At 46.8% G+C, this 25,040-nt stretch overlaps 1 protein-coding gene across 1 annotated transcript in view; it reads right to left on the bottom strand.

The window, feature by feature from the left end:
• The window catches only part of LOC134931411 (uncharacterized), a 75,144-nt gene that overhangs the window by 49,286 nt on the left and 818 nt on the right, over nucleotides 1-25,040 (bottom strand). Inside the window, exons 2-3 of the mRNA XM_063925413.1 lie at nucleotides 18,618-18,758; nucleotides 16,450-16,557 (exon numbers count right to left, since the gene is read on the bottom strand). Of these exons, the coding sequence (XP_063781483.1) occupies nucleotides 16,450-16,557; nucleotides 18,618-18,717 (208 nt within the window). The 5' untranslated portion in view covers nucleotides 18,718-18,758. The remainder of the gene's footprint in view (nucleotides 1-16,449; nucleotides 16,558-18,617; nucleotides 18,759-25,040) is intronic.

Raw genomic sequence — 25,040 nt, 5'->3', positions numbered from 1 at the left:
AGGTAGGGGGCGATCAACCCTGGTTCAGGTTGATTCTGTGAACCGACCAGTTGGGTCGGCACGATATGTAATGTGTGAAAAATATGGAAGTCACACCGAATCTTTATGTGATGAATGGGAGAGAATGACTGTACAAGACAGGGACAAATTCCCAAGAATAGGTAGCTTCAGTCCAGACGTGTTACAAAATTTAAGGAGGAGGATATGTCTCGTAAAATCAGCAAAGAGACGAATTCAGCATCATGATTATTTACAGTTATGGCACCAGGAAGGTGAGATACAGAGAGGTTTGGCTCTGGCGGCAGGATCTGGGGCAGTCAGGAAGCTGATAGCCACAGCTCCTCCTCCACCATACATTGCAGGAGAGAAGTTGATTGCGGAGAGAAACGCACTGGGTTGTAAAACGCAAACTCTTAGTAACCCTGTAAATGTTAATGATGTTAACCAAATAACTCATGCAAGTATTAACCCGTGCAAGATGTACCCTGTTTTGAACCTTCCTCAGGAGTGTGATCAAGAAGAAGATTCGGCAACAATTTCAGCGCTCTCTCTAGCGGCCACCATATCAGAAACCACAGTAGGAACTGCACCACCCACGAGATTAGTTAAGGCCCCTAGCGGAGGGATAGGTGAGGTCGTGTCAACGGGTAAGTACGGCACCATGCATTACACTGAAACAATTGTACCACAAGTTGTAGAATCTACGCAGAATGAGGCTGTTAGAATTGCTCCTGTAAAGGTGATAGTAGTTCCCAATGGGAAAACAGATGCATCAGGAGCCACACCCGTCAGGAACATTGCCATGTATTGCCCGTTCACTAGAATGGAATTGAGGACCATAGTGTCTGAATTCCCAGACCCCAGAAAAGATTTAGTGGCAAGCCAAAAATACATCAGGGATCTAGGAAACACTTTAGAGCCCAATAATAAGGATTGGCAGATAGTGCTAAGAGCTTGCTTACCTTCCAATGTCGACTCAGTTAAATTCTTGGCTGATTGTGGACTAGATAAAGATGTACCGCTTACAGATGTGTACGACCAGGATAATGTAAAAAGGATAAATTTACAGCTAAAGGAGTATTTCCCAGCCGTTGTTAAATGGAATAAAATATTTTCCATTAAGCAAAAGGAGTCCGAAACGGCAGCAGAATATTTCCACCGGGCACTATCAGAAATGGCAAAATACACTGGTATAGAAGACATTAAGACCAACCCAAACCATCGAGAAGTAGCAGTATCTGTACTGATGGATGGTTTGAAAGAAACATTAAAAGCTAGGGTACAGACCACACAACCATGTTGGCGAGGTCTGTCAGTGTCCACCTTGAGAGAGGCTGCTGTTGATCACGACAAAAACATCACTAGACACAGGGAGTCGCAAAGTGATAAGTTGATGTCCGTAAGTATACAGGCGCTGACCACAAGGCAGCCTGCGTATGTACCACCGAATCCTGTGGGTAAGGCAAGTGTAATAACATGTTTTTCTTGTAACAGACCGGGACACTTTGCACGAGAATGTAGAACAAGGAATGTACAAAGATCTTTTCAACCCCCTAGACAACAACACAACACACGACATTGGGAGCAGGGTCCACAGAGGCGGAGTTTTGAGCCACATACAGGGGAAACAAAAAGATATCCCCCGAACAGAGACTGGCATGCCTCTGGTAGTTCCCAGCTAACTCCCCCACAAGTAGTTGCTGCCAATGGGATTCAGGGAGGTCAGCATACCCAATAGGGGTGTGGCCACACCTGTAATCTGCAGCCAGTTAAATTGATTGCCAGTCTTGGAAGCGAACCAGAGATTGCAATCAATGTAGCTGGTAAAACTTTAAACTTTCTTGTAGACACAGGGGCGGCCAAGTCAGTGATAAATTCGACAGTGGGCATGAGAACCACTGGTAGGACAGTTCCAGCCATGGGAGTAACAGGAGTAGTCCAGCACTACCCTGTTAGCAAACCAGCCGAGATTACAATAGGGCCTTTGCATACCAAGCATTCCTTTTTGCTGGCTGCATCGGCACCAACTAATCTCCTGGGGAGAGACTTACTATGTAAAATGGGTTGCGTCATTTATTGTACTCCTGAAGGTGTATTCTTGGACATTCCTGAGAATCACGCTCAGGAAGTACGAGACATGCTAGACTCCCCATCAAAATTAATGTCACATTCCATTATGACAAATAGGAATCCATCCCAAGTAGAAGAGATGATATCTCAGATACCAGAGTCACTTTGGACAAAAGATGGACAGGACACTGGATTAATGGCAAACGTAGCTCCAGTAGTTGTACAAGTAAAAGATGGTAGGATAGCTCCAAAAATCCCACAGTATCCTCTGAAGCCAGAGGTGGAGTTAGGAGTTTTCCCAGTAATAGAACGCTTGCTGCAACAGGGCATTCTGGTAAGAACGTCCAGCACAGCCAATAGTCCCATCTTCCCTGTTAAAAAGAGTGGGGGGAGGGGTTACAGGCTAGTGCAGGATCTAAGGGGGATTAACAAAATAGTTGAGAGTCAGTTCCCCGTAGTGCCTAATCCAGCTGTCATCCTAATGCAAATTCCTCCCACTGCCAAATTTTTCACTGTTATTGACCTCTGCTCCGCATTCTTTTCGGTACCTCTGCACCCTGACAGCCAATATTTGTTTGCATTCACATACAGAGGAGTCCAATACACGTGGACTCGGTTACCCCAAGGTTTCATAGATAGTCCAAGTATATTTTCTCAGGCTTTGCATGATTGTTTACAGTCTTTCCAACCAGACAGTGGATCAGTATTGATACAGTATGTGGACGATTTATTACTGTGTTCAGATTCACTGGAGGCATCCCTGAAGGATACGAAACAGCTCCTGTTTCATCTTTCAGACACAGGTCACAAGGTTTCCAAAGACAAGTTGCAATTATGCCAAGCTAAGGTAAAATATTTGGGACACTGTCAAAGTACTGAGACACCTGACCGCTGATAGAATCCAAGCCATTAGAGACATGACACTGCCACAAACCCAGCAACAGATCAGGACGTTTTTAGGAATGTGTGGGTATTGCCGTAATTGGATCCCAGGGTTTTCCATATTGGCGTTACCTTTGCAGGAAATGGTCTCTTCAAACAAACCTGATCGGATTTCGCATACAGACGAATCCGAAACAGCATTTGAGAGACTCAAACAGTGCCTAACGCAGGCACCAGCACTAGGTATGCCAGACTATGGGAAACCCTTTGAACTATACGGAACAGAAAGTGCTGGGTGCGCAGCAGGTGTACTAACACAAAAACACGGTGACGCCAGCAGGCCAATTGCATACTACAGCGCTCAGCTAGACACGGTAGCGCGATCCCTCCCCACATGCTTGCGTAGCGTTGCGGCGATAGCATTGCTAGTGACAAAAAGCGAAGATGTCGTGCTAGGCCACAACCTCACAATCCATACACCGCATGCGGTATCTGCCTTATTGAATTCTGCCCAAACCAGACACGTCTCATCAGCAAGGTTTACAAGATGGGAATTGGCATTAATGGCCCCAGTAAACATCACCATAAGGAGATGCAGCGCATTAAATCCTGCAACTTTTCTCCCAGGTGTGCCTGGTCAGACACAAAGGGTGGAAGGTGAGAGTGATGGGGAAGGAGGATTTAATGCAAAGGGAGATACACATGATTGTATGGAATATTTGACCCAAAATTTTACCGCAAGGCCTGACATCAGTGACAACCCACTGGAAGATGCAGAACTAACGTTCTACACGGACGGTAGTTGTCATAGACAGTCAGACTCGGGAGACTTGTGTACTGGATACGCAGTCGTAGATGACCAAGACACCATAGAAGCGGAACCGTTAGGCCCACCTCACTCAGCCCAGGTTGCTGAACTGGTCGCCCTAACCAGAGCATGTGAATTGGCTAAGGGTAAGTCAGCCAATATCTACACCGATTCCAGATACGCGTTCGGGGTAGTCCATGATTTCGGAGCGCTATGGCGGCTCAGAAATTTCATGACGGCGGCTGGTACACCGATAGCGCATGCAGCTCATATAAAAAGGCTTCTAACAGCGATACAGGAACCCGACAGAGTGGCTGTTATCAAATGTAAAGCACATACATATAGCCAAGACCCAGTATCCCTTGGTAACAGCCGAGCAGACGAAGCCGCAAAGCTTGCAGCTGCTACCCCCATACAGACAGACACCACACAACTGATGGTATTTAATACCATCAACACACAAAAGTTGTGTGAGATGCAGAATTTGTGTTCCACACAGGAAAGAGCAGTCTGGAAGGCAAAGGGATATGGCCAGGAGTCCTCAGGGCTCTGGACGGATGGACATGGTAAACCAGTGGCCCCCAGGGCATACCTTCCATGTCTGGCTGAAGCAGCTCACGGGCTGACTCATCTAGGCAAGGAGGGGATGTGCAAATTGGTAAGAGCATACTGGTGCGCCCCAGGATTCTCCTCTCATGCGGGTAAAAGAGCAATGTCATGCCTTACCTGTCTGAGAAAGAATATTGGAAAAGCAATACCTACAGAACCATCCCATATCCCACCTGCCGGCGGCCCTTTCCAGGTAATACAAATTGACTTCATTCAATTACCCCCATGTCGAAATTTGAAATATGTACTTGTTTGTATAGATGTTTTCTCGAATTGGGTCGAGGCTTTTCCAGCAGCTACAAATACCGCTATGTTTACAGCTAAGAAAATTGTGCAGGAATTTGTATGTAGATATGGTATCCCTAGAATCATTGAAAGTGATAGGGGTACCCATTTTACAGGTGATGTCTTTCAAGGAATGTGTAAGTTGATGGGAATTGATAGTAAGCTGCACACTCCGTACCGTCCACAGGCGAGTGCGAAGGTCGAAAGAGTGAACAGCACTATTAAAAATAAATTGAGTAAAGTAATGGCAGAGACAGGATTGACGTGGCCAGAAGCTTTACCCATTGTTTTGTATAGCATCAGAACCACTCCCAGGTCCCCTCTTAATCTGTCTCCTTTTGAAATCTTGTTTGGTCGACAACCGCATGTCATGATTAACCCTCAGGATGATTTGAAATGTAACAATGAAGTAACTGTAAAGTACTTGATTAACATGAGTAAGCAGTTGAGGAATCAAAATGATAATCTGAAGTTGATGATTCCTGATTTACCAGATAGTAATTGTCATGACATTGAACCTGGGAATTATGTAATGATACGAAATTTTCTACGCTCAGGTTGTCTTATTGATAGATGGGAAGGACCATACCAGGTCTTATTGACTAGCACCACAGCATTGAAGGTTGCTGAGAGAGAGACTTGGGTCCATTCATCCCACTGCAAAAAGGTTGCTGATCCAGAGAAGTCCCGTGATAAGGAACAGACGGTAGAGGTTGTATCACTAGAGTGTCTGTTCCAGGAGGACTGAGGCGGCACCTGAGCCTTGAAGACCGAAAGCAGTTGTCGACTCCCTTCTCCCTTTTATTGTTTTTCTCCACTTCCCAGCCCCTCTCCCTTAAGATTTCTTTTTCCCCCTTCTCATTCTTCTCCATTTCCTCCTCAAAGATGGACTTGCCCCAAGAGACTGTGATCCGGATTTTGATGTTAACCATGATGTTGACCAGAGCAGTCTGTTCCGGCGAGAGTACCATAGAGGTCGAGAGAGGTTCTGGAATGGGTTCCGATTATGATGATGGAGGCGTAGTTTTCCAAGATCAACCAAACCAACAAGCAAAGGCGAGTATCAGAAAACGATCCGATAGAAGAAATTGTGATGGATTGTTAGCTGAAGAAAATTGTATCTGTAGGCTCTGTGATAATCTGGTTGAAGATGGATGCATAAAGAAATGCCAATCTAGTTTTAATATCCATATAGACCGGCATCCATTGAGTGACTATCACTCCTTAGTGGGTAACGTGTTAAACCAAACAGATTGTTGGGTATGCTCTCAAGTACCTCAGGGTCACAGCAAATCAGGGCTAGTACCATTTCCTTTAACGTTAGGGGAGGTACTTGAGCTAAGTGGTGGGAGACCGGTGGACCGGAGGTTTAACATCTCCAGCCCTCCTAGTTTGAAGCTCCACCAATACCATGTGGATAGGTCCCTCTTATGTTTTAACATCTCCAATCCCAGAAAACCGGGAAATTGGGAAGTGTCATGGAGCAACCTTACCATGACCTTTTCACACAGAGCAGATAGAATGCCTACAGATACAGAGCTCGTACGCCATATAGCCAGTAGAGGAAAATCTTTTCGGTATCGATATACCTTAGGAAATAGGATTACTAGAGTTGGAGAGGTATCACCAGGATACTGTGCACATATCGTACAAACTGATACGTGCATTAAGCAGTTGGAAGAATTAGGGTCAGGAGATTTCACCTGGAAGGTTTGTAACATGGTCATGTCCTTCTCCGTCCCATATGTTCTCCCCGATGATGCATATTTCATATGCGGGAGAAAGGCGTACAAGTGGCTTGCCCCAAACTCTGAAGGATTGTGTTATATTGGAAAAGTATTGCCTGAAGTGATGACTGTTACACATGACAAAATGAAGGACATACACCGTGGTGCCCAAGCTCCTTATACTCACACTCATTACGAGCACCGAGTTAAAAGACAACTGTCAGAAAGGTTAGAGCATCCGGCCTCTGATCTTATCCATGAATCCACCGGGATTCAGGTTCTGGTAGCGTTAGATTTCACTCGTACCGCTCGGGGAGTGATGAATTATAGATACATTTCCGCACTCGCCAATTTGTTAGATAATATCACTGAAATGTATGATGACACGTTTAGATACACTGGAAGAGAGCTTCAAGCTTATAAAACAGAACTAGTTCAGCATAGGATGGTTCTTAATTATCTTACAGCAGTAACAGGCGGATATTGTGTTACATTAGCAACACAGTACGGCATAAAGTGTTGCACGTATATCACAAATAGCACCGAGGATCCGGTAGAGGTCATAGACCAAAAGATGGATGATATTCTCCAATTGAAGTGGGAATTTCGTCGAAAACACAATCTCACCCTTGCTGCTGTAGGTAATGAGCTGACTGGTTGGGTGTCATGGTTGAACCCGCGAAATTGGTTCTCCGGTTTAGGAGACTGGGCTCAAGGAGTCATAATGGATGTTGGAAAGTTTCTACTATGTATCTTGGGTGTCGTTATATCGATTGGATTGATATTTAGATGCGGGCAGGCTTTAATGAGGTGCAAACAAAGTACAAGAGTGATGAGCTTGAGGAGCGAGGAAACCGTAATTAACCTGGATTTGATTTATGACCCAATGATAGAAACCAGGATGTGATGAAAATGCGATTATACGGTCCGTTTCTTTCACCTGTTTTTCTGCTTTTCTCCAAGATACAAAGACCCCCTTGGACGAGGAAGTTGACGAGACGCTATACAGACAACAGACAAGCACCAAAGATGAAGTTTTGACCACTTGAGAAATGGACACTTGATGAACTTTGCCATGGATCCCCAGTTTCCCTAGTACTTTTAAACTCACGCTAGCCCAACATTTTTTGTAAATCTGATGGCTCAGACAAAGCTATTTGCTCATGCCCAAGGAGCAATACAGCGCAAAGAAGACGACTCTCAACAGATACCGAACACAACTTCGACGACAGATGTACATTTCCCTGACATAGAATATCATTGCATTTTCCATAAGTGTTCTTTATCTTCATCTCTACAACCCTCAGGTAATGACACACATAGACGATAGGGAATACAGGCACAGATATCAGCAACCACATACCTCCCCCATTCATGTATCATCAACTAAAATGTGCTCCCCATTTTGTTCAAAATCCGAAAAGAGCTCGGTAAAGTTTGACAGCCCATCCACAGACCTGTACCACAGGATAAGAAGGAATTCAAATGTATACTTCGCAATACCTCGAAGCTTGATTTACAACACGTACAGCACGATGATACATGACCCTCCAAACATGGACTCATACACACATGCTTCTACTTTCTCACTAGGTCATACCCTCTTCACACCTACTCCTCTCTTCTTCCTTACCCCACCATGGAAATCAATTAACCCCTGACTTGCATTTTTCTCCTTAAATGTTTTGTGGCAGTTATTATTGACTGCCAAAGGGTGGACTGTCAAAGTCAGAAAAATGTCTCTATGCACGTTGCCATATTTGCACCGCACACTGGTCCGTGCTGCGCATGCGTACGCTCTCCCGTGAAGGCGCATACCCGCAATAGCGTGCACTCGCAGGCGCGGTATGCGTATTTACGGTAGAGTTTATGTAGTCGTAGCGTGCGACTCATTCGTTACATATTTTCACAATTAATGTAGTTTATAGATCATGGTCCCTTTGATAGTTTCTGATAGTTTGGTTAATATAGAAGGTCCCTGAGCTAAGGAATCCCTCTTTGTATCGTACGAAGGGTCTAACAGGAATCATACAGCAGTGTTTGGTACCCATCGGAAGAGTATTTAATTAGCAATATTCCGGTGTTGGTTTGGAGCGTATTAATCGCTCGTGCGAATAGTTATGGACATAAGAAGTTTATGTCCATTTCTACTATTTACTCATACTCAGGTATGCGGCGGGAAACCTAGTTCCCCACCCACCTGAGCTGTTTGAAATCGTCACAGCCCACCTGTATGAATCAACCTATGACCTTTTGTTATGATGCAGGGCCGAATTCCGACGTCCAATGGACAATGGGATTGTAGGGACTGTAGGATTGCATTGTGTGTGGGGCATAAATAGGCAGGCCGACCACATCCAGCTCTCACTCTTCAACGGTTCTCATTGCTGAAGATTGGGTGCTGGATGTCCAGGCGCATGCGATCGTTTACCCTTGTGCGTAAGTTTCTCTCCGTTATCATTGTCTTTCTGTGAGCCAATTTCTCTCATCTCTCTCCGTCTCTCTCTCTCTCTCTCTTTCCCTTCTCTCTCTCTCTCGTATCTCCCCTAGACTAGTATTGTATTGTATTAGATAGTATTGTTTAGTTCTGTGGTTAGGAAGTCTCTGTTATATTGTAGTGTATCATTTGTACTGTTATCCCCTTTTTACAAGTATACTAGATATAATACAGTTAATAGGCTTTGGAACCTAAACCAGTATCTGTGTATTTTCTATAGTGTTAAGTGTTCACTTGAGCGTCGGTGACGCTCAAGCAGCTTTGTAGTTAGTCAGGTTACACAAGGTTGCACTTACACCCTGTATTCACATTAAGGTATTCTGTGTATTTCTTTGGTATAAGGTTTAGACATAAAGGTATAGCGTTGTGAGCGTCTGCGCCGCTGGTGATCTCCTCGTGGTCTCGAGCGTCCGCTACGCCATAGCGAATCATTACTCTAGTCATAGCCAATAACGTGTCCTGTGATCGCTGGGCCGTGAGCGAACGTGACGCTTGAGCGTCTCGCCTACGGCTGAGCGATCGTTACGCAACTAGCGTACCATTACGGTACTTCTTAAGTAAACAGCGTACAGTGTTCTTAGCTTCATAAAGGGTTGTTTATACGACAAGGGAATTTAGCATTGTCACTGGATAGCAGGAGCTTCAGCCCTTATGCAACCACTGTATAATGCCAAGAAGACTGCTACAAACTCCCAAGAAGAGCAAGAGACACAATGGGTGGCAGTTAAGAAGATGAAGGAAGCCATATGTTCAGCTCCAGCCCTGGGACTCCCAGACTACACAAAGCCTTTTACCTTGTTCTGCCATGAACATAGGGGACATGCAACAGGAGTCCTGACACAGGAGGTCGCTTATTATTCAGCAGCACTGGATGGAGTGATGCAAGGATCACCAACCTGCATAAGGTCAGTAGCAGCTGTAGCCATCCTAAATTACAAATGTGCAGATGTTGTGATAGATCACCCACTTACCATACAATTTCCACATGCAGTCACAGAAATACTGCAACAGGCATCTACAAGACATCTCAGCACAGCAAGGCTGACAAAATATGAAGTAGCCCTTCTATCAGCAAGCAACCTTACTATTAAGAGATGTACCACTCTCAACCCTGCAACTTTACTACCTCTTAAAGATGAACCTGACGGTTCAAAAGGAGGGAAAGATGAAGAAGTACATCCAGAGGAAAGAACAGAACCATACCCGGAACAAGAACATAGCCCTCATGGAGGAAGAAATACAGCCAGATTGGAAGATTGATGACAGACCGATACATAATATAAAATTTTTATTGTTTACCGATGGTTCTAGTTATTATGTTCAAGGATACAGGGTGGCTGGGTATGCAATTGTTTCTCCGCATGAAGTCTGGAAGAACAGAAGTTTCCTTACAGCAGCAGGTAAACTTATAAAGAATGGGCATCTAATACAAAGACTAACAAGAGCATTTGAAACTGCCCAAACAAATGGCAGTCATAAAGACCAAAGCACATACTAAGGAAGAAACAGAAGAAAGCAAGGGTAATGCATATGCAGATGCAGAAGCAAGGAAAGCAGCCCTAAAGAACAAACATGAACCAGCCATTTATGTTCGGGAAGAAGCAGAAGAAGTGAACATAAACTAAGACTCTCATCAAGCTACAAGAACAATCCAGGAAGAAGAACAAGAACAAGCTTTGGTCAAACACCACAAGCTTATTTTCCTTTCCAGAGACTACAAATGGACTATATACAGATGCCAAAGCATGGAACATATGAATATGCCCTAAAATGTACTGACATTTGTAGCAGATGGCCAGAGGCGGGTCTGGTAGCAAAAGCAAATGCTATCTCTACTGCAAGGAAAATAATAGCAGAAATAGTGTGCAGATTTGGGGTTCCAGTAGTAATAGCGTCTGAATGGGACCCTAAAGCTTAAAATACAAAAGGCCATGCAAGAGACAGGGAAAGCATAGGTAGAGTGCTTGCCCTTAGCATTGTTTGCAGTTAGAACACCAGGCAAGGAAACAGGGTACTCACCTTATGAGATTTTATTTGGGACAAAACCTAAGACAGGGTGTTATTTGCCCCAGGAACTGCAGCATAAATATGGAAATATGACAGAGTATATAAAGCAGTTGAATGAACACCTAACTGAAACACATTCTCAAGTTTTATCCTCAGGACCTGAAAGAGCTGATCTTGAACCACACAGCATCCAGATTGGCGATTGGGTCTACTTAAAAAGACACGTGAGAGGAGCCCTTGAGCCCAGATATGATGGTCCTTTCCAAGTGTTGCTAGTGACCCCCACCTCGGTGAAACTCGAGGGTCGAGACGCGTGGGTGCACGCATCGCACTGCAAAAAGACCAAGATCACTATTAAACCCCCAGGAAATTAATAACTATGAATTTACTTGGACCTATGCCTGATAGGTCCCTGTGGGGGGTTATTTGGGATCTGCAATGTTGGTTGTTGCGATTGTATTTACTGTACATTTGGTAAACACGCCTGTAAGTCAAGGTCCTACTCCAGCCCCTGAGATAAGCAGGAAAAATACCCTGTAACCATGAATAAATACCCCTGAAGTGTAAGAAAGACATGCAGTGTAGCTTATACTCCAGTGTGCAAAAATGGAAGGCAGGGATAAATGTTTGTGTGAGTGTGGGCAGGAACCACTGGAAATAGCAATGGAATGTCAGACTAAATGTAAATTTGATTACAGTACATGGGAATATACTTTGCAAGGTTACAGACATGTTGGAAGTGTTACCCAGAAAACAGTTTGAAATGGACATGTATGACTGGATGTTGGACAAGGCCCTCCCTGCATAAGAGTAACGAATGGGCATGGCTGTTAGAAGCCAGGCGTAAGAGAAACAGGAGGGCAGTAAGCAAAAATGCAGGAAATAGAAGATATAAAACAGCAGTTTGTGAGAAAGGTGGAGGAATCATCATGGACATGGGGAGACTGGGATTTTGGATGGTTAAACCCTGCAAATTTGGTTCAAGGGGATTGGAGGATGGATAATGGGCATTGTTCTCCTAATTGCAAAAGTAGCTGGAGTATGTTTGTTTGTATATGTACTCATACGTATTATTCTCTGTTGTATTTCATGCACTTCGAAAAAAGTAAAACGCAAGATAAACAAAAAGAAACCTGCTAAATACGCAAAATTCGAGCATACAGTGGAAATGGATGAACGTGACCAAGATGAATATGATGATATTGAATCACGTAATGACAGACCACCCATCTACAAAAATGGAAGCAATCAAAAAAGACTGTAAAAAGGACTCTTATGCATCTATGCCTTGTGACTATTTTGTCTGTACGGGATGGTTATTACCCTCCCCTGGCAATAGGCCCAGGGAGACAGACGTACTTGACCAGGTCATCGCCTGGCCTGCTCGGCGAAGTAGGGTAGCGAGGTATAGTGTGATGTCTTTTTGAGAATCAAAAGGAGGGAAAATGAGGAAGGTAGATGGGCAAGCATTAGTATGATTCTGCAATAAAGCCAATGTCACTCCATTTTGTTATATTCAGTACATTATAAGCTTACTTTAGCATTAATATATGATATGCTTATATATGTTGGGGGAAAACAGAAATGTCTAGAATGATGAAATATTCAGTTAGCAAAAAGAGGAACTTGTGGGTAAGCCATATCTGATAGAGATAAAGATAGGAACTTGTGGGTAAGCCATGTCTGATAGAGATAAGGAAAAGAACAAGAACAAGACCGTTATCAGGAAGAGGACACAACCCTGAGGTTAAATTATAACTCCTCTGAGGTTTTCTTCAAGTATATATATCTGTATGTAAGGACATTAAACCAGAACTCAGATTGAATACACCAGGCTGAGTGTGTGAATATTTGATTTCTCCAGCTGGCTGCACGGCACATATTTTATTCACAGGTAGTTCTGAATGCAAAAGACAGGCTGTTGTTGGAGTCCTCTCAGAGAAGGCTAAGGCTAAAGGAGGTTTACCTCCAACACCTGCCCCCCGCCCCGGGCCTCAGTATTAGGCTTAGAGTTAGTGACCTGCCCCCCGCCCCGGGCCTCAGTATTAGGGTTAGAGTTAGTGATCTGCCCCCCGCCCCGGGCCTCAGTATTAGGGTTAGTTAGGGTTAGTGACCTGCTCCCACCCCGGGCCTCAGTATTAGGGTTAGAGTTAGTGACCTGCCCCCCGCCCCGGGCCTTAGTATTAGGGTTAGTTAGGGTTAGTGACCTGCTCCCGCCCCGGGCCTCAGTATTAGGGTTAGAGTTAGTGACCTGCGCCCCGCCCCGGCCTCAGTATTAGGGTTAGATACCTGCCCCTCGCCCCGGGCCTCAGTATTAGGGTTAGTTAGGGTTAGTGACCTGCTCCCGCCCCGGGCCTCAGTATTAGGGTTAGAGTTAGTGACCTGCTCCCGCCCCGGGCCTCAGTATTAGGGTTAGAGTTAGTGACCTGCGCCCCGCCCCGGCCTCAGTATTAGGGTTAGATACCTGCCCCTCGCCCCGGGCCTCAGTATTAGGGTTAGTGCCCTGCCCCGGGCCTCAGTATTAGGGTTAGTGACCTGCCCCCTGCCTCAGTATTAGGGTTAGTGACCTGCCCCCTGCCCCGGGCCTCAGTATTAGGGTTAGTGACCTGCCCCCTGCCTCAGTATTAGGGTTAGTGACCTGCCCCCTGCCTCAGTATTAGGGTTAGTGACCTGCCCCAGGCCTCAGTATTAGGGTTAGTGACCTGCCCCCTGCCCCGGGCCTCAGTATTAGGGTTAGTGACCTGCCCCTGCCCCAAGCCTCAGTATTAGGGTTAGTGACCTGCCCCCTGCCCTGGGCCTCAGTATTAGGGTTAGTGACCTGCCCCCCGCCCCGGACCTCAGTATTAGGGTTAGAGTTAGTGACCTGCCCCCCGCCCCGGGCCTCAGTATTAGGGTTAGAGTTAGTGACCTGCCCCCCGCCCCGGGCCTCAGTATTAGGGTTAGAGTTAGTGACCTGCCCCCCGCCCCGGGACTCAGTATTAGGGTTAGAGTTAGTGACCTGCCCCCCGCCCCGGGCCTCAGTATTAGGGTTAGAGTTAGTGACCTGCCCCCTGCCCCGGGCCTCAGTATTAGGGTTAGAGTTAGTGACCTGCCCCCCGCCCCGGGCCTCAGTATTAGGCTTAGAGTTAGTGACCTGCCCCCCGCCCCGGGCCTCAGTATTAGGGTTAGAGTTAGTGACCTGCCCCCCGCCCCGGGCCTCAGTATTAGGGTTAGTTAGGGTTAGTGACCTGCTCCCGCCCCGGGCCTCAGTATTAGGGTTAGAGTTAGTGACCTGCCCCCCGCCCCGGGCCTCAGTATTAAGGTTAGTTAGGGTTAGTGACCTGCTCCCGCCCCGGGCCTCAGTATTAGGGTTAGAGTTAGTGACCAGCGCCCCGCCCCGGCCTCAGTATTAGGGTTAGATACCTGCCCCTCGCCCCGGGCCTCAGTATTAGGGTTAGTTAGGGTTAGTGACCTGCTCCTGCCCCGGGCCTCAGTATTAGGGTTAGTTAGGGTTAGTGACCTGCTCCCGCCCCGGGCCTCAGTATTAGGGTTAGTTAGGGTTAGTGACCTGCTCCCGCCCCGGGCCTCAGTATTAGGGTTAGTTAGGGTTAGTGACCTGCTCCCGCCCCGGGCCTCAGTATTAGGGTTAGAGTTAGTGACCTGCCCCCCGCCCCGGGCCTCAGTATTAGGGTTAGAGTTAGTGACCTGCCCCCCGCCCTGGGCCTCAGTACAGGTAGTAGCTATCTACCACACGGTCTATAACTTTGCCAGTTCCATGGAATGGAGAGGACCCCTCATGATGGATCTGGGGGAAGGAGCAGTGATGGGGAGGGGGGGGGGGGAAGTCTTGTCAGAATGAAATACTATGATGTGTGTGTCATGTTGTAGGAGCACTACATGTGCTAGTGAGCCCTGCCAACCAGGACATGCTGGCACTTGTGGTTCTCCAAGGGCCACATTGCCTGGCTGACAGTCATATAAATCGGACAGGGCTAGCTCGGACCTGTAGGGTGACAGTAAGGGAGCATATTAATTCTTTCATCCAAACATACATATTAACCCCACACCTGCCAGCCAAGGAGACAATCAGGACAGAGCTGGGTATTCCGAAGGGGCATTTTTACATTTTGATTTGTGGGAAGCACTTCCCTACAGATACAAGTCCTGTGCTAGGGATGGTCGGCAGTATGGCGGGGGGGCGGGGGGTGTGCGTTACATAATACATTTATTATGTAACGCACACAGCCAGGCGATACATCAGCCTCTATCTCGCCGGCCAGACAGACCTCATTTGTTGCAACTTTTTCTGGCGCATTCTCTCATTTATTTTTATTTTTTTTATTTTATTTTAAATATTTTTCAACCCAAAATGCTGGTTTGTGCATTTTACAAAATTTACATTTTAAAATCCCCCAATTTTGCATAAATAACAATCAATAAATCGGGCTCTATAGTCTTTCTATACCCAATGCCAACATTGCATCACATCGCCCACCATACAATCCTCCCTGTGACATCTGCACAGACCAGAGTGCAATATGAGACACTTACCCCCTGTATCACATCTGCCTTACAGCGTACGAGAGTGTGAGCAGGGCCCTCTGACTGCTCCCAGCATTAAGTCTAAGTTATCTAATTAGACAATGGAAGTCGAATGGATGATAATCAAGTAGCAATTGCTAACGCATTTATACTATAATAAGGGGTCTATGAACAATGCCTTGAAGAGAGATAAAGTATTGAACAATCAGCTCCTATCTGTCATGTTGCAGGCTATGTTTGAGAAATGAGAGTTACAGTAGCAGCTGGTTGGTTGGTACTTTAACTCCGTCCACTTTATCTATTTTCAAGGCTTAGTAAATAAGCCCCTTTAGCACCATTAATTTCATCTCTCTCCAAGACTTAGGGGAAACTTTACTAAGCAGTGATAAGAGCGGAGAAGTGAGCCAGTGGAGAAGAGGCCCCATCAACCAATCAGCAGCTCTGTATCATTTTATAGTATGCAAATTATAGATGTTACTTCAGTGCTGATTGGTTGCCATGAGCAACTTCTCCACTGGCTCACTTCTCCGCTCTTATCACTGCTTAGTAAATGTCCCCCTAAGTACTGTACATATACAGACCAATCACAGCCCAGTGACTGAGGACCACTAGAACTCCAGCTAAGAGTGATGTTTATTTATTTGAAAGATATTTGGAACGGTGAGAAGGTCTGAGGAATGCACGGTCCAGTGTTCAGGAATTAGAGTAGGAGAGACGAGGTGGAGAACCGGTGCTGACCACACTAACACCATCGGCTTCCTATAGATTACATGGTGACATTTACTAATGCCACCGCTCTCCTTTCCTCATCCCTATTCCACATGTCCAGAAAGGCGCCAGATCGCTTTCTACATGTGAGCCGGACGCAGTGTGGTGAAGCCCTATTTCATTTGCCACCAGGTGTAGGACATGACGAAGACCCTATGTCACCGGCAGCGAGAGGCTGGAGGTACATTTTTATTATTATATAGAATTGCATGACCTAGGGAGACGCTGCACATGTAGGTCTCACAGGTTGGTGTAGTTGCATCCATTGCTCTTACCTCTCCAGGAGATGACGGCCGCAGCGAGCTCCGAGAAGAAACCAAGGAGAAAATCTGCGTTGGTGACAGCCTGGTAGACCGCATTGGGTTTCTGCACCTGTCCCTCATCTGAAACAGATTAATAATCACATTCATCCAAAGTCGGCAAATTGTAAGGAAGTGTAGCCACACGGCAAGCCGGGGCTGTACCGGACGCCAATACTGTGTTGTTTAACGTCTGTGTTTCAGGCTCTAACTGGTGTTCTCGGGGAAGAAACTATCCCGTCAGGTTCACTACGGTATGCCGGCGGTCGGGCTCCCGGCGACCAGCATACCGGCGCCGGGAGCCCGACCGCCGGCTTACCGACAGTGTGGCGAGCGCAAATGAGCCCCTTGCGGGCTCGCTGCGCTCGCCACGCTATGGGCACGGTGGCGCGCTACACGCGACGCGCTATTTTATTCTCCCTCCAGGGGGCCGTGGACCCCCACGAGGGAGAATAAGTGTCGGTATGCCGGCTGTCGGGATCCCGGCGCCGGTATACTGTGCGCCGGGATCCCGTCAGTCGGCTTACTGAAGACCACCCATCCCGGGTTCACTACGGTATGCAGGCGGTCAGGCTCCCGGCGACGAGCATACCAGCATCCCGTTAGTCGGCATACTGAAGACCACCTATCCCGTCTTCTATCCAGTAAGTCTCTGTGTGCTCCATAAGAGGAAAATGGGCCTGGGTACAGTAAGTTACAATACCTGGAGTGCAAAATATGCTCAAAGAAAATCAATATAAAAGGAACGCCTCAATGCACACATCAAACTGCAGAGTTTCCCTGTACCAACATGTACTAAATGTACGGACACCAAGAGAAGCAACACAAAAATTTGAATAAAAAAATATCTGATCGTAAAATCTAAACATTACAAAAATAAAATGTGCTCTTTGCCCTGACCCGTGCGTAAAGTGACACAGTGTGTTGGGACATAAAGATCTCAATACACCCACACAGTCCTGGACCAGCCCACCATGATCCGTGACCTCTCCTCAGTACTGTCCCAAAGCTGGGCTCCCCCTTTTATACCAGGGTCTTGTGCTCTCAGCGGGGAAGGTTTTAGATAAGGTTTTAGGGCTTCCCAACTGATGTCACTGCCTACACATGGCCTCCCAGCCTCCCCCAAGTCCTCGTTTTGCCGGTGGCCCCCCATAGTAAAGGGGACTGTTGACTAAGCCTTGAATGGAGATAAAGTGGACGGAGATAAATTACCAGTCAATCAGCTCCTAACTGTCATTTTTCAAACACAACCTGTTACATGGCAGTTAGGAGCCGATTGACTGGTACTTTGGGGGACATTTACTAAGCAGTGATAAGAGCGGAGAAGTGAGCCAGTGGAGAAGTTGCCCATGGCAACCAATCACGACTGAAATAACATCTATAATTTACTATAAAATGATACAGAGCTGCTGATTGGTTAATGGGGCCACTTCTCCACCGGCTCACTTCTCCGCTCTTATCACTGCTTAGTAAATGTCCCCCTTAATCGCCAGCGACTTTATCTCCATCCAAGGCTTTTAGTAAATAAAACCCCTAACTTACTGTTTGGACCCAGTTAGAGTCTTTTCTGGGGAGAAAAATCCCAGAGCTGGCCATCAAACTGACACAGCATAGCCGATCGCTGGTGGGGGTAGTACAGCGACGTCTGGGGTATCTTCTCAGTGTGCCCCCAGTTACCTACCATGGATGCCCGCTGGTAATAGCTCAGATAGGGGAACCGTTAGATAAACTCATGGTACCCACTTCCCACTTGGCAACAGTAGAGTGGCACATTTCTACATACAGAACCATACAAGCCGGATCAGCCCTTAATACAATATCCCCACCGCCATCAGCTACAGTAAGGAGTAACAAGGCCCGGACAGGGCAGGTAGGTAATGGTTGTTCCACACACTTATCTAATGCGTATCCGACTGATGCGTCCAGCCCCCCGCACCCAGGAAAGGTGGGCAGAGCCCCGGTGCCAGTCAGTAATATTCTTACATGCCCGGTACCCGTTGCGACTTCTGACTGTAACTAAACAATACAATCCCCACGCTGACAATATGGCCGTCACTGACACTGGGTGATAACGAAGACTGAAGTGCAGCAAAGGTAGGTCTATACTGGGAGAGAGTAAAGGACTGAGCTCAGCTGTCACTTACCTGCCACTTTAGGTTGTTGGTTCTTTTGATTTTTGCCACGTTTATACAGATAGAAATGTACAGCGTATCTGATGATAAGTAGGCACCAGTGAGCCATCATTAGAAGGATGAGGTGCGCATCGATCAGCTCTAGGAGCGTGGCTGAGGGATAATCACAAGAGAGACACTTATTCTAACGCACTTCTACGGTTCTGCCGCGGGATGTAACGCAGACATTTCTTTCATGGCGATATCTGGCACAAATTGCCTTTAAATAAATAAAATCTATAAAAATGATTGGTATAAAAAATGTGCGACAGACAACTAAACCCCCTGATCTGGGGAGTGTTACTCACAATCAGAACAGACAGAAGTTACTGTATATATGCAGCAAAGTGTTACATATAGCAGTGGTTCCCAAACGCCGTCCTCATGGCATCACAACAGCGCAGGTTTTAGGGTGTGGTAACTAAGGACAGCGTCAATTTACCGGGTATAAAGGTGGAACAGCAGGGTTGTGACTGAATCCAGTCCAGGTCTTTCTAAGGTCAGACTTGAACCCCAGTTAGGTTACTGGACGGCAATGACTGGTGACATGTGTGTCATAGTTAACAACATTCTGGCTGCTCTCTGAGGGAGAGAGCAGCCAGGTCGGCTCAGAGGGCGGGCAGGGGAGGCTGTGACGAAGAGGAGGGGGTGGGCCGAAGGCGTGGCGGGGGCGGAGCAAGGGCGGGGTCACGATGATGCCTCCTCTAAGCCACGCCCCTCACTCTGTAATGCCGCGATCGCCGGCATTACACTTCAGGGGGCGTGGCTATGATGACGCGATTCTGCAAGAATTGCGTCATCGACTGCCCGGGCCGTCTACATTACACACTAAGTGGGCGGACGGGCAGGCGGGACCCCACGAATCGGGAGACTTGCCTGCTCTTCCGAGGGGCCGGGAGGGTCACCCGATTTTCGGGAGCCTCCCAGACATTTCGGGAAAGTAGGCAAGTATGATGTGTGTAACACATTACTGGGGGTAGTGACTGGTGACGTGTGTGTAACACATTACTGGGGGCAGTGACTGATGACATGTGTGTAACACATTACTGGGGGAGTGACTGGTGACATGCGTGTAACACATTACTGAGGGCAGTGACTGGTGACATGCGTGTAACACATTACTGGGGGGCAGTGACTGATGACATGCATGTAACACATTACTGGGGCAGTGACTGATGACATGCATGTAACACATTACTGGGGGGCAGTGACTGATGACATACATGTAATACATTACTGGGGGCAGTGACTGGTGACATGGGTGTAACACATTACTAGGCAAGTGACTGATGACATGCATGAAATACATTACTGGGGCAGTGACTGGTGACATGCGTGCAACACATTACTGTGGGTAGTAGTGACTGGTAACATGCGTGTAACACATTACTGGGGCAGTGACTGATGACATGCGTCTAACACATTACTGGGGGCAGTGACTGATGACATGTATGTAACACATTACTGGGGGAGTGACTGGTGACATGCGTGTAACACATTACTGGGGGCAGTGACTAGTGACATGCGTGTAACACATTTTCTGGGGGCAGTGACTGGTGACATGTGTGTAAAACATTACTGGGGCAGTGACTGATGACATGCGTCTAACACATTACTGGGGGCAGTGACTGGTGACATGCGTGTAACACATTACTGGGGGCAGTGACTAGTGACATGCGTGTAACACATTTTCTGGGGGCAGTGACTGGTGACATGTGTGTAAAACATTACTGGGGCAGTGACTGATGACATGCGTCTAACACATTACTGGGGGCAGTGACTGGTGACATGCGTGTAACACATTACTGGGGGCAGTGACTAGTGACATGCGTGTAACACATTTTCTGGGGGCAGTGACTGGTGACATGTGTGTAAAACATTACTGGGGCAGTGACTGATGACATGCGTCTAACACATTACTGTGGCAGTGACTGATGACATGCATGTAATACATTACTGGGGGCAGTGACTGGTGACATGCGTCTAACACATTACTGGGGGCAGTGACTGGTGACATGCGTGTAACACATTAATGGGGCAGTGACTGATGACATGCGTGTAACACATTACTGTGGCAGTGACTGATGACATGCATGTAATACATTACTGGGGGCAGTGACTGATGACATGTATGTAACACATTACTGGGGCAGTGACTGGTGACATGTGTGTAACACATTACTGGGGCAGTGACTGGTGACATGCATGTAACACATTACTGGAGCAGTGACTGGTGACATGGGTGTAACACATTACTAGGCAAGTGACTGATGACATGCATGAAATACATTACTGGGGCAGTGACTGGTGACATGCGTAGAACACATTACTGTGGGTAGTAGTGACTGGTAACATGCGTGTAACACATTACTGGGGTAGTGACTGATGACATGCGTCTAACACATTACTGGGGGCAGTGACTGATGAAATGTATGTAACACATTACTGGGGGCAGTGACTGATGACATACCTGTAACACATTACTGTGGGTAGTAGTGACTGGTAACATGCGTGTAACACATTACTGGGGCAGTGACTGATGACATGCGTCTAACACATTACTGGGGGCAGTGACTGATGAAATGTATGTAACACATTACTGGGGGAGTGACTGGTGACATGCGTGTAACACATTACTGGGGGCAGTGACTAGTGACATGCGTGTAACACATTTTCTGGGGGCAGTGACTGGTGACATGTGTGTAACACATTACTGGGGTCAGTAGTGACTGGTAACATGTGTGTAACAAATTATAGGGGTAGTGACTGGTGACATGCATGTAACACATTACTGGGGGCAGTGACTGGTGACATGCGTGTAAGACATTACTGGGGACAGTAGCGACTGGTAACATGCGTGTAACACATTACTGGGGCAGTGAATGATGACATACATGTAATACATTACTGGGGGCAGTGACTGGTGACATGCGTGTAAGACATTACGGGGGGCAGTAGCGACTGCTAACATGCATGTAATACAGTACTGGGGGCAGTGACTGATGACATACATGTAACACATTACTGGGGCAGTGACTGATTACATGCATGTAACACATTACTGGGGGCAGTGACTGGTGACATGTGTGTAACACATTACTGGGAGCAGTGACTGATGACATGCGTGTAACACATAACTGAGGGCAGTGACTGGTGACATGCGTGTAACACATTACTGGGGAGCAGTGACTGATGACATGCATGTAACACATTACTGGAGCAGTGACTGATGACATGCATGTAACACATTACTGGGGGGCAGTGACTGATGACATACATGTAATACATTACTGGGGGCAGTGACTGGTGACATGCGTGTAACACATTACTGTGGGCATTAGTGACTGGTAACATGCATGTAACACATTACTGGGGCAGTGACTGATGACATGCGTCTAACACATTACTGGGGGCAGTGACTGGTGACATGCGTGTAACACATCACTGGGGCAGTGACTGATGACATGCGTGTAACACATTACTATGGCAGTGACTGATGACATGCATGTAATACATTACTGGGGGCAGTGACTGATGACATGCGTGTAACACATTACTGGGGCAGTGACTGGTGACATGTGTGTAACACATTACTGGGGCAGTGACTGATGACATGCGTCTAACACATTACTGGGGGCAGTGACTGATGACATGCATGTAACCCATTACTGGGGTAGTGACTGATGACATGCATGCAACACATTACTGGGGGGCAGTGACTGATGACATACATGTAATACATTACTGGGGGCAGTGACTGGTGACATGGGTGTAACACAGTACTAGGCAAGTGACTGATGACATGCATGAAATACATTACTGGGGCAGTGACTGGTGACATGCGTGTAACACATTACTGTGGGTAGTAGTGACTGGTAACATGCGTGTTACACATTACTGGGGCAGTGACTGATGACATGCGTCTAACACATTACTGGGGGCAGTGACTGATGACATGTATGTAACACATTACTGGGGGAGTGACTGGTGACATGCGTGTAACACATTACTGGGGCAGTGACTAGTGACATGCGTGTAACACATTTTCTGGGGGCAGTGACTGGTGACATGTGTGTAACACATTACTGGGGTCAGTAGTGACTGGTAACATGTGTGTAACAAATTATAGGGGTAGTGACTGGTGACATGCATGTAACACATTACTGGGGGCAGTGACTGGTGACATGTGTGTAAGACATTACTGGGGGCAGTAGCGACTGGTAACATGCGTGTAACATATTACTGGGGCAGTGAATGATGACATACATGTAATACATTACTGGGGGCAGTGACTGGTGACATGCGTGTAAGACATTACGGGGGGCAGTAGCGACTGCTAACATGCATGTAATACAGTACTGGGGGGCAGTGACTGATGACATACATGTAACACATTACTGGGGCAGTGACTGATGACATGCATGTAACACATTACTGGGGGCAGTGACTGGTGACATGTGTGTAACACATTACTGGGAGCAGTGACTGATGACATGCGTGTAACACATAACTGAGGGCAGTGACTGGTGACATGCGTGTAACACATTACTGGGGGGCAGTGACTGATGACATGCATGTAACACATTACTGGAGCAGTGACTGATGACATGCATGTAACACATTACTGGGGGGCAGTGACTGATGACATACATGTAATACATAACGGGGGGCAGTGACTGGTGACATGCGTGTAACACATTACTGTGGGCATTAGTGACTGGTAACATGCATGTAACACATTACTGGGGCAGTGACTGATGACATGCGTCTAACACATTACTGGGGGCAGTGACTGGTGACATGCGTGTAACACATTACTGGGGCAGTGACTGATGACATGCGTGTAACACATTACTGTGGCAGTGACTGATGACATGCATGTAATACATTACTGGGGGCAGTGAATGATGACATGCATGTAACACATTACTGGGGCAGTGACTGGTGACATGTGTGTAACACATTACTGGGGCAGTGACTGATGACATGCGTCTAACACATTACTGGGGGCAGTGACTGGTGACATGCATGTAACCCATTACTGGGGTAGTGACTGATTACATGCGTGTTACACGTTACTGGGGGCAGTGACTGATGACATGCATGTAACACATTATTGGGGCAGTGACTGATGACATGCATGTAACACATTATTGGGGCAGTGACTGATGATGCCATGCATGTAACACATTATTGGGGCAGTGACTGATGACATGCGTGTAACACATTACTGGGGCAGTGACTGGTGACATGCATGTAACACATTACTGTGGTAGTGAATGGTGACATGCGTGTAACACATTACTGGGGCAGTGAATGATGACATACATGTAATACATTACTGGGGGCAGTGACTGGTGACATGCGTGTAAGACATTACGGGGGGCAGTAGCGACTGCTAACATGCATGTAATACAGTACTGGGGGGCAGTGACTGATGACATACATGTAACACATTACTGGGGCAGTGACTGATGACATGCATGTAACACATTACTGGGGGCAGTGACTGGTGACATGTGTGTAACACATTACTGGGAGCAGTGACTGATGACATGCGTGTAACACATAACTGAGGGCAGTGACTGGTGACATGCGTGTAACACATTACTGGGGGGCAGTGACTGATGACATGCATGTAACACATTACTGGAGCAGTGACTGATGACATGCATGTAACACATTACTGGGGGGCAGTGACTGATGACATACATGTAATACATTACTGGGGGCAGTGACTGGTGACATGGGTGTAACACATTACTAGGCAAGTGACTGATGACATGCATGAAATACATTACTGGGGCAGTGACTAGTGACATGCGTAGAACACATTACTGTGGGTAGTAGTGACTGGTAACATGCGTGTAACACATTACTGGGGTAGTGACTGATGACATGCGTCTAACACATTACTGGGGGCAGTGACTGATGAAATGTATGTAACACATTACTGGGGGCAGTGACTGATGACATACCTGTAACACATTACTGTGGGTAGTAGTGACTGGTAACATGCGTATAACACATTACTGGGGCAGTGACTGATGACATGCGTCTAACACATTACTGGGGGCAGTGACTGATGAAATGTATGTAACACATTACTGGGGGAGTGACTGGTGACATGCGTGTAACACATTACTGGGGGCAGTGACTAGTGACATGCGTGTAACACATTTTCTGGGGGCAGTGACTGGTGACATGTGTGTAACACATTACTGGGGTCAGTAGTGACTGGTAACATCTGTGTAACAAATTATAGGGGTAGTGACTGGTGACATGCATGTAACACATTACTGGGGGCAGTGACTGGTGACATGCGTGTAAGACATTACTGGGGACAGTAGCGACTGGTAACATGCGTGTAACACATTACTGGGGCAGTGAATGATG

The sequence above is a fragment of the Pseudophryne corroboree genome, chromosome 1 (assembly GCF_028390025.1).
Source record: "Pseudophryne corroboree isolate aPseCor3 chromosome 1, aPseCor3.hap2, whole genome shotgun sequence".
Classification (NCBI taxonomy): Eukaryota; Metazoa; Chordata; class Amphibia; order Anura; family Myobatrachidae; genus Pseudophryne; species Pseudophryne corroboree.
This window is presented reverse-complemented; position numbering and strand designations above follow the sequence as displayed.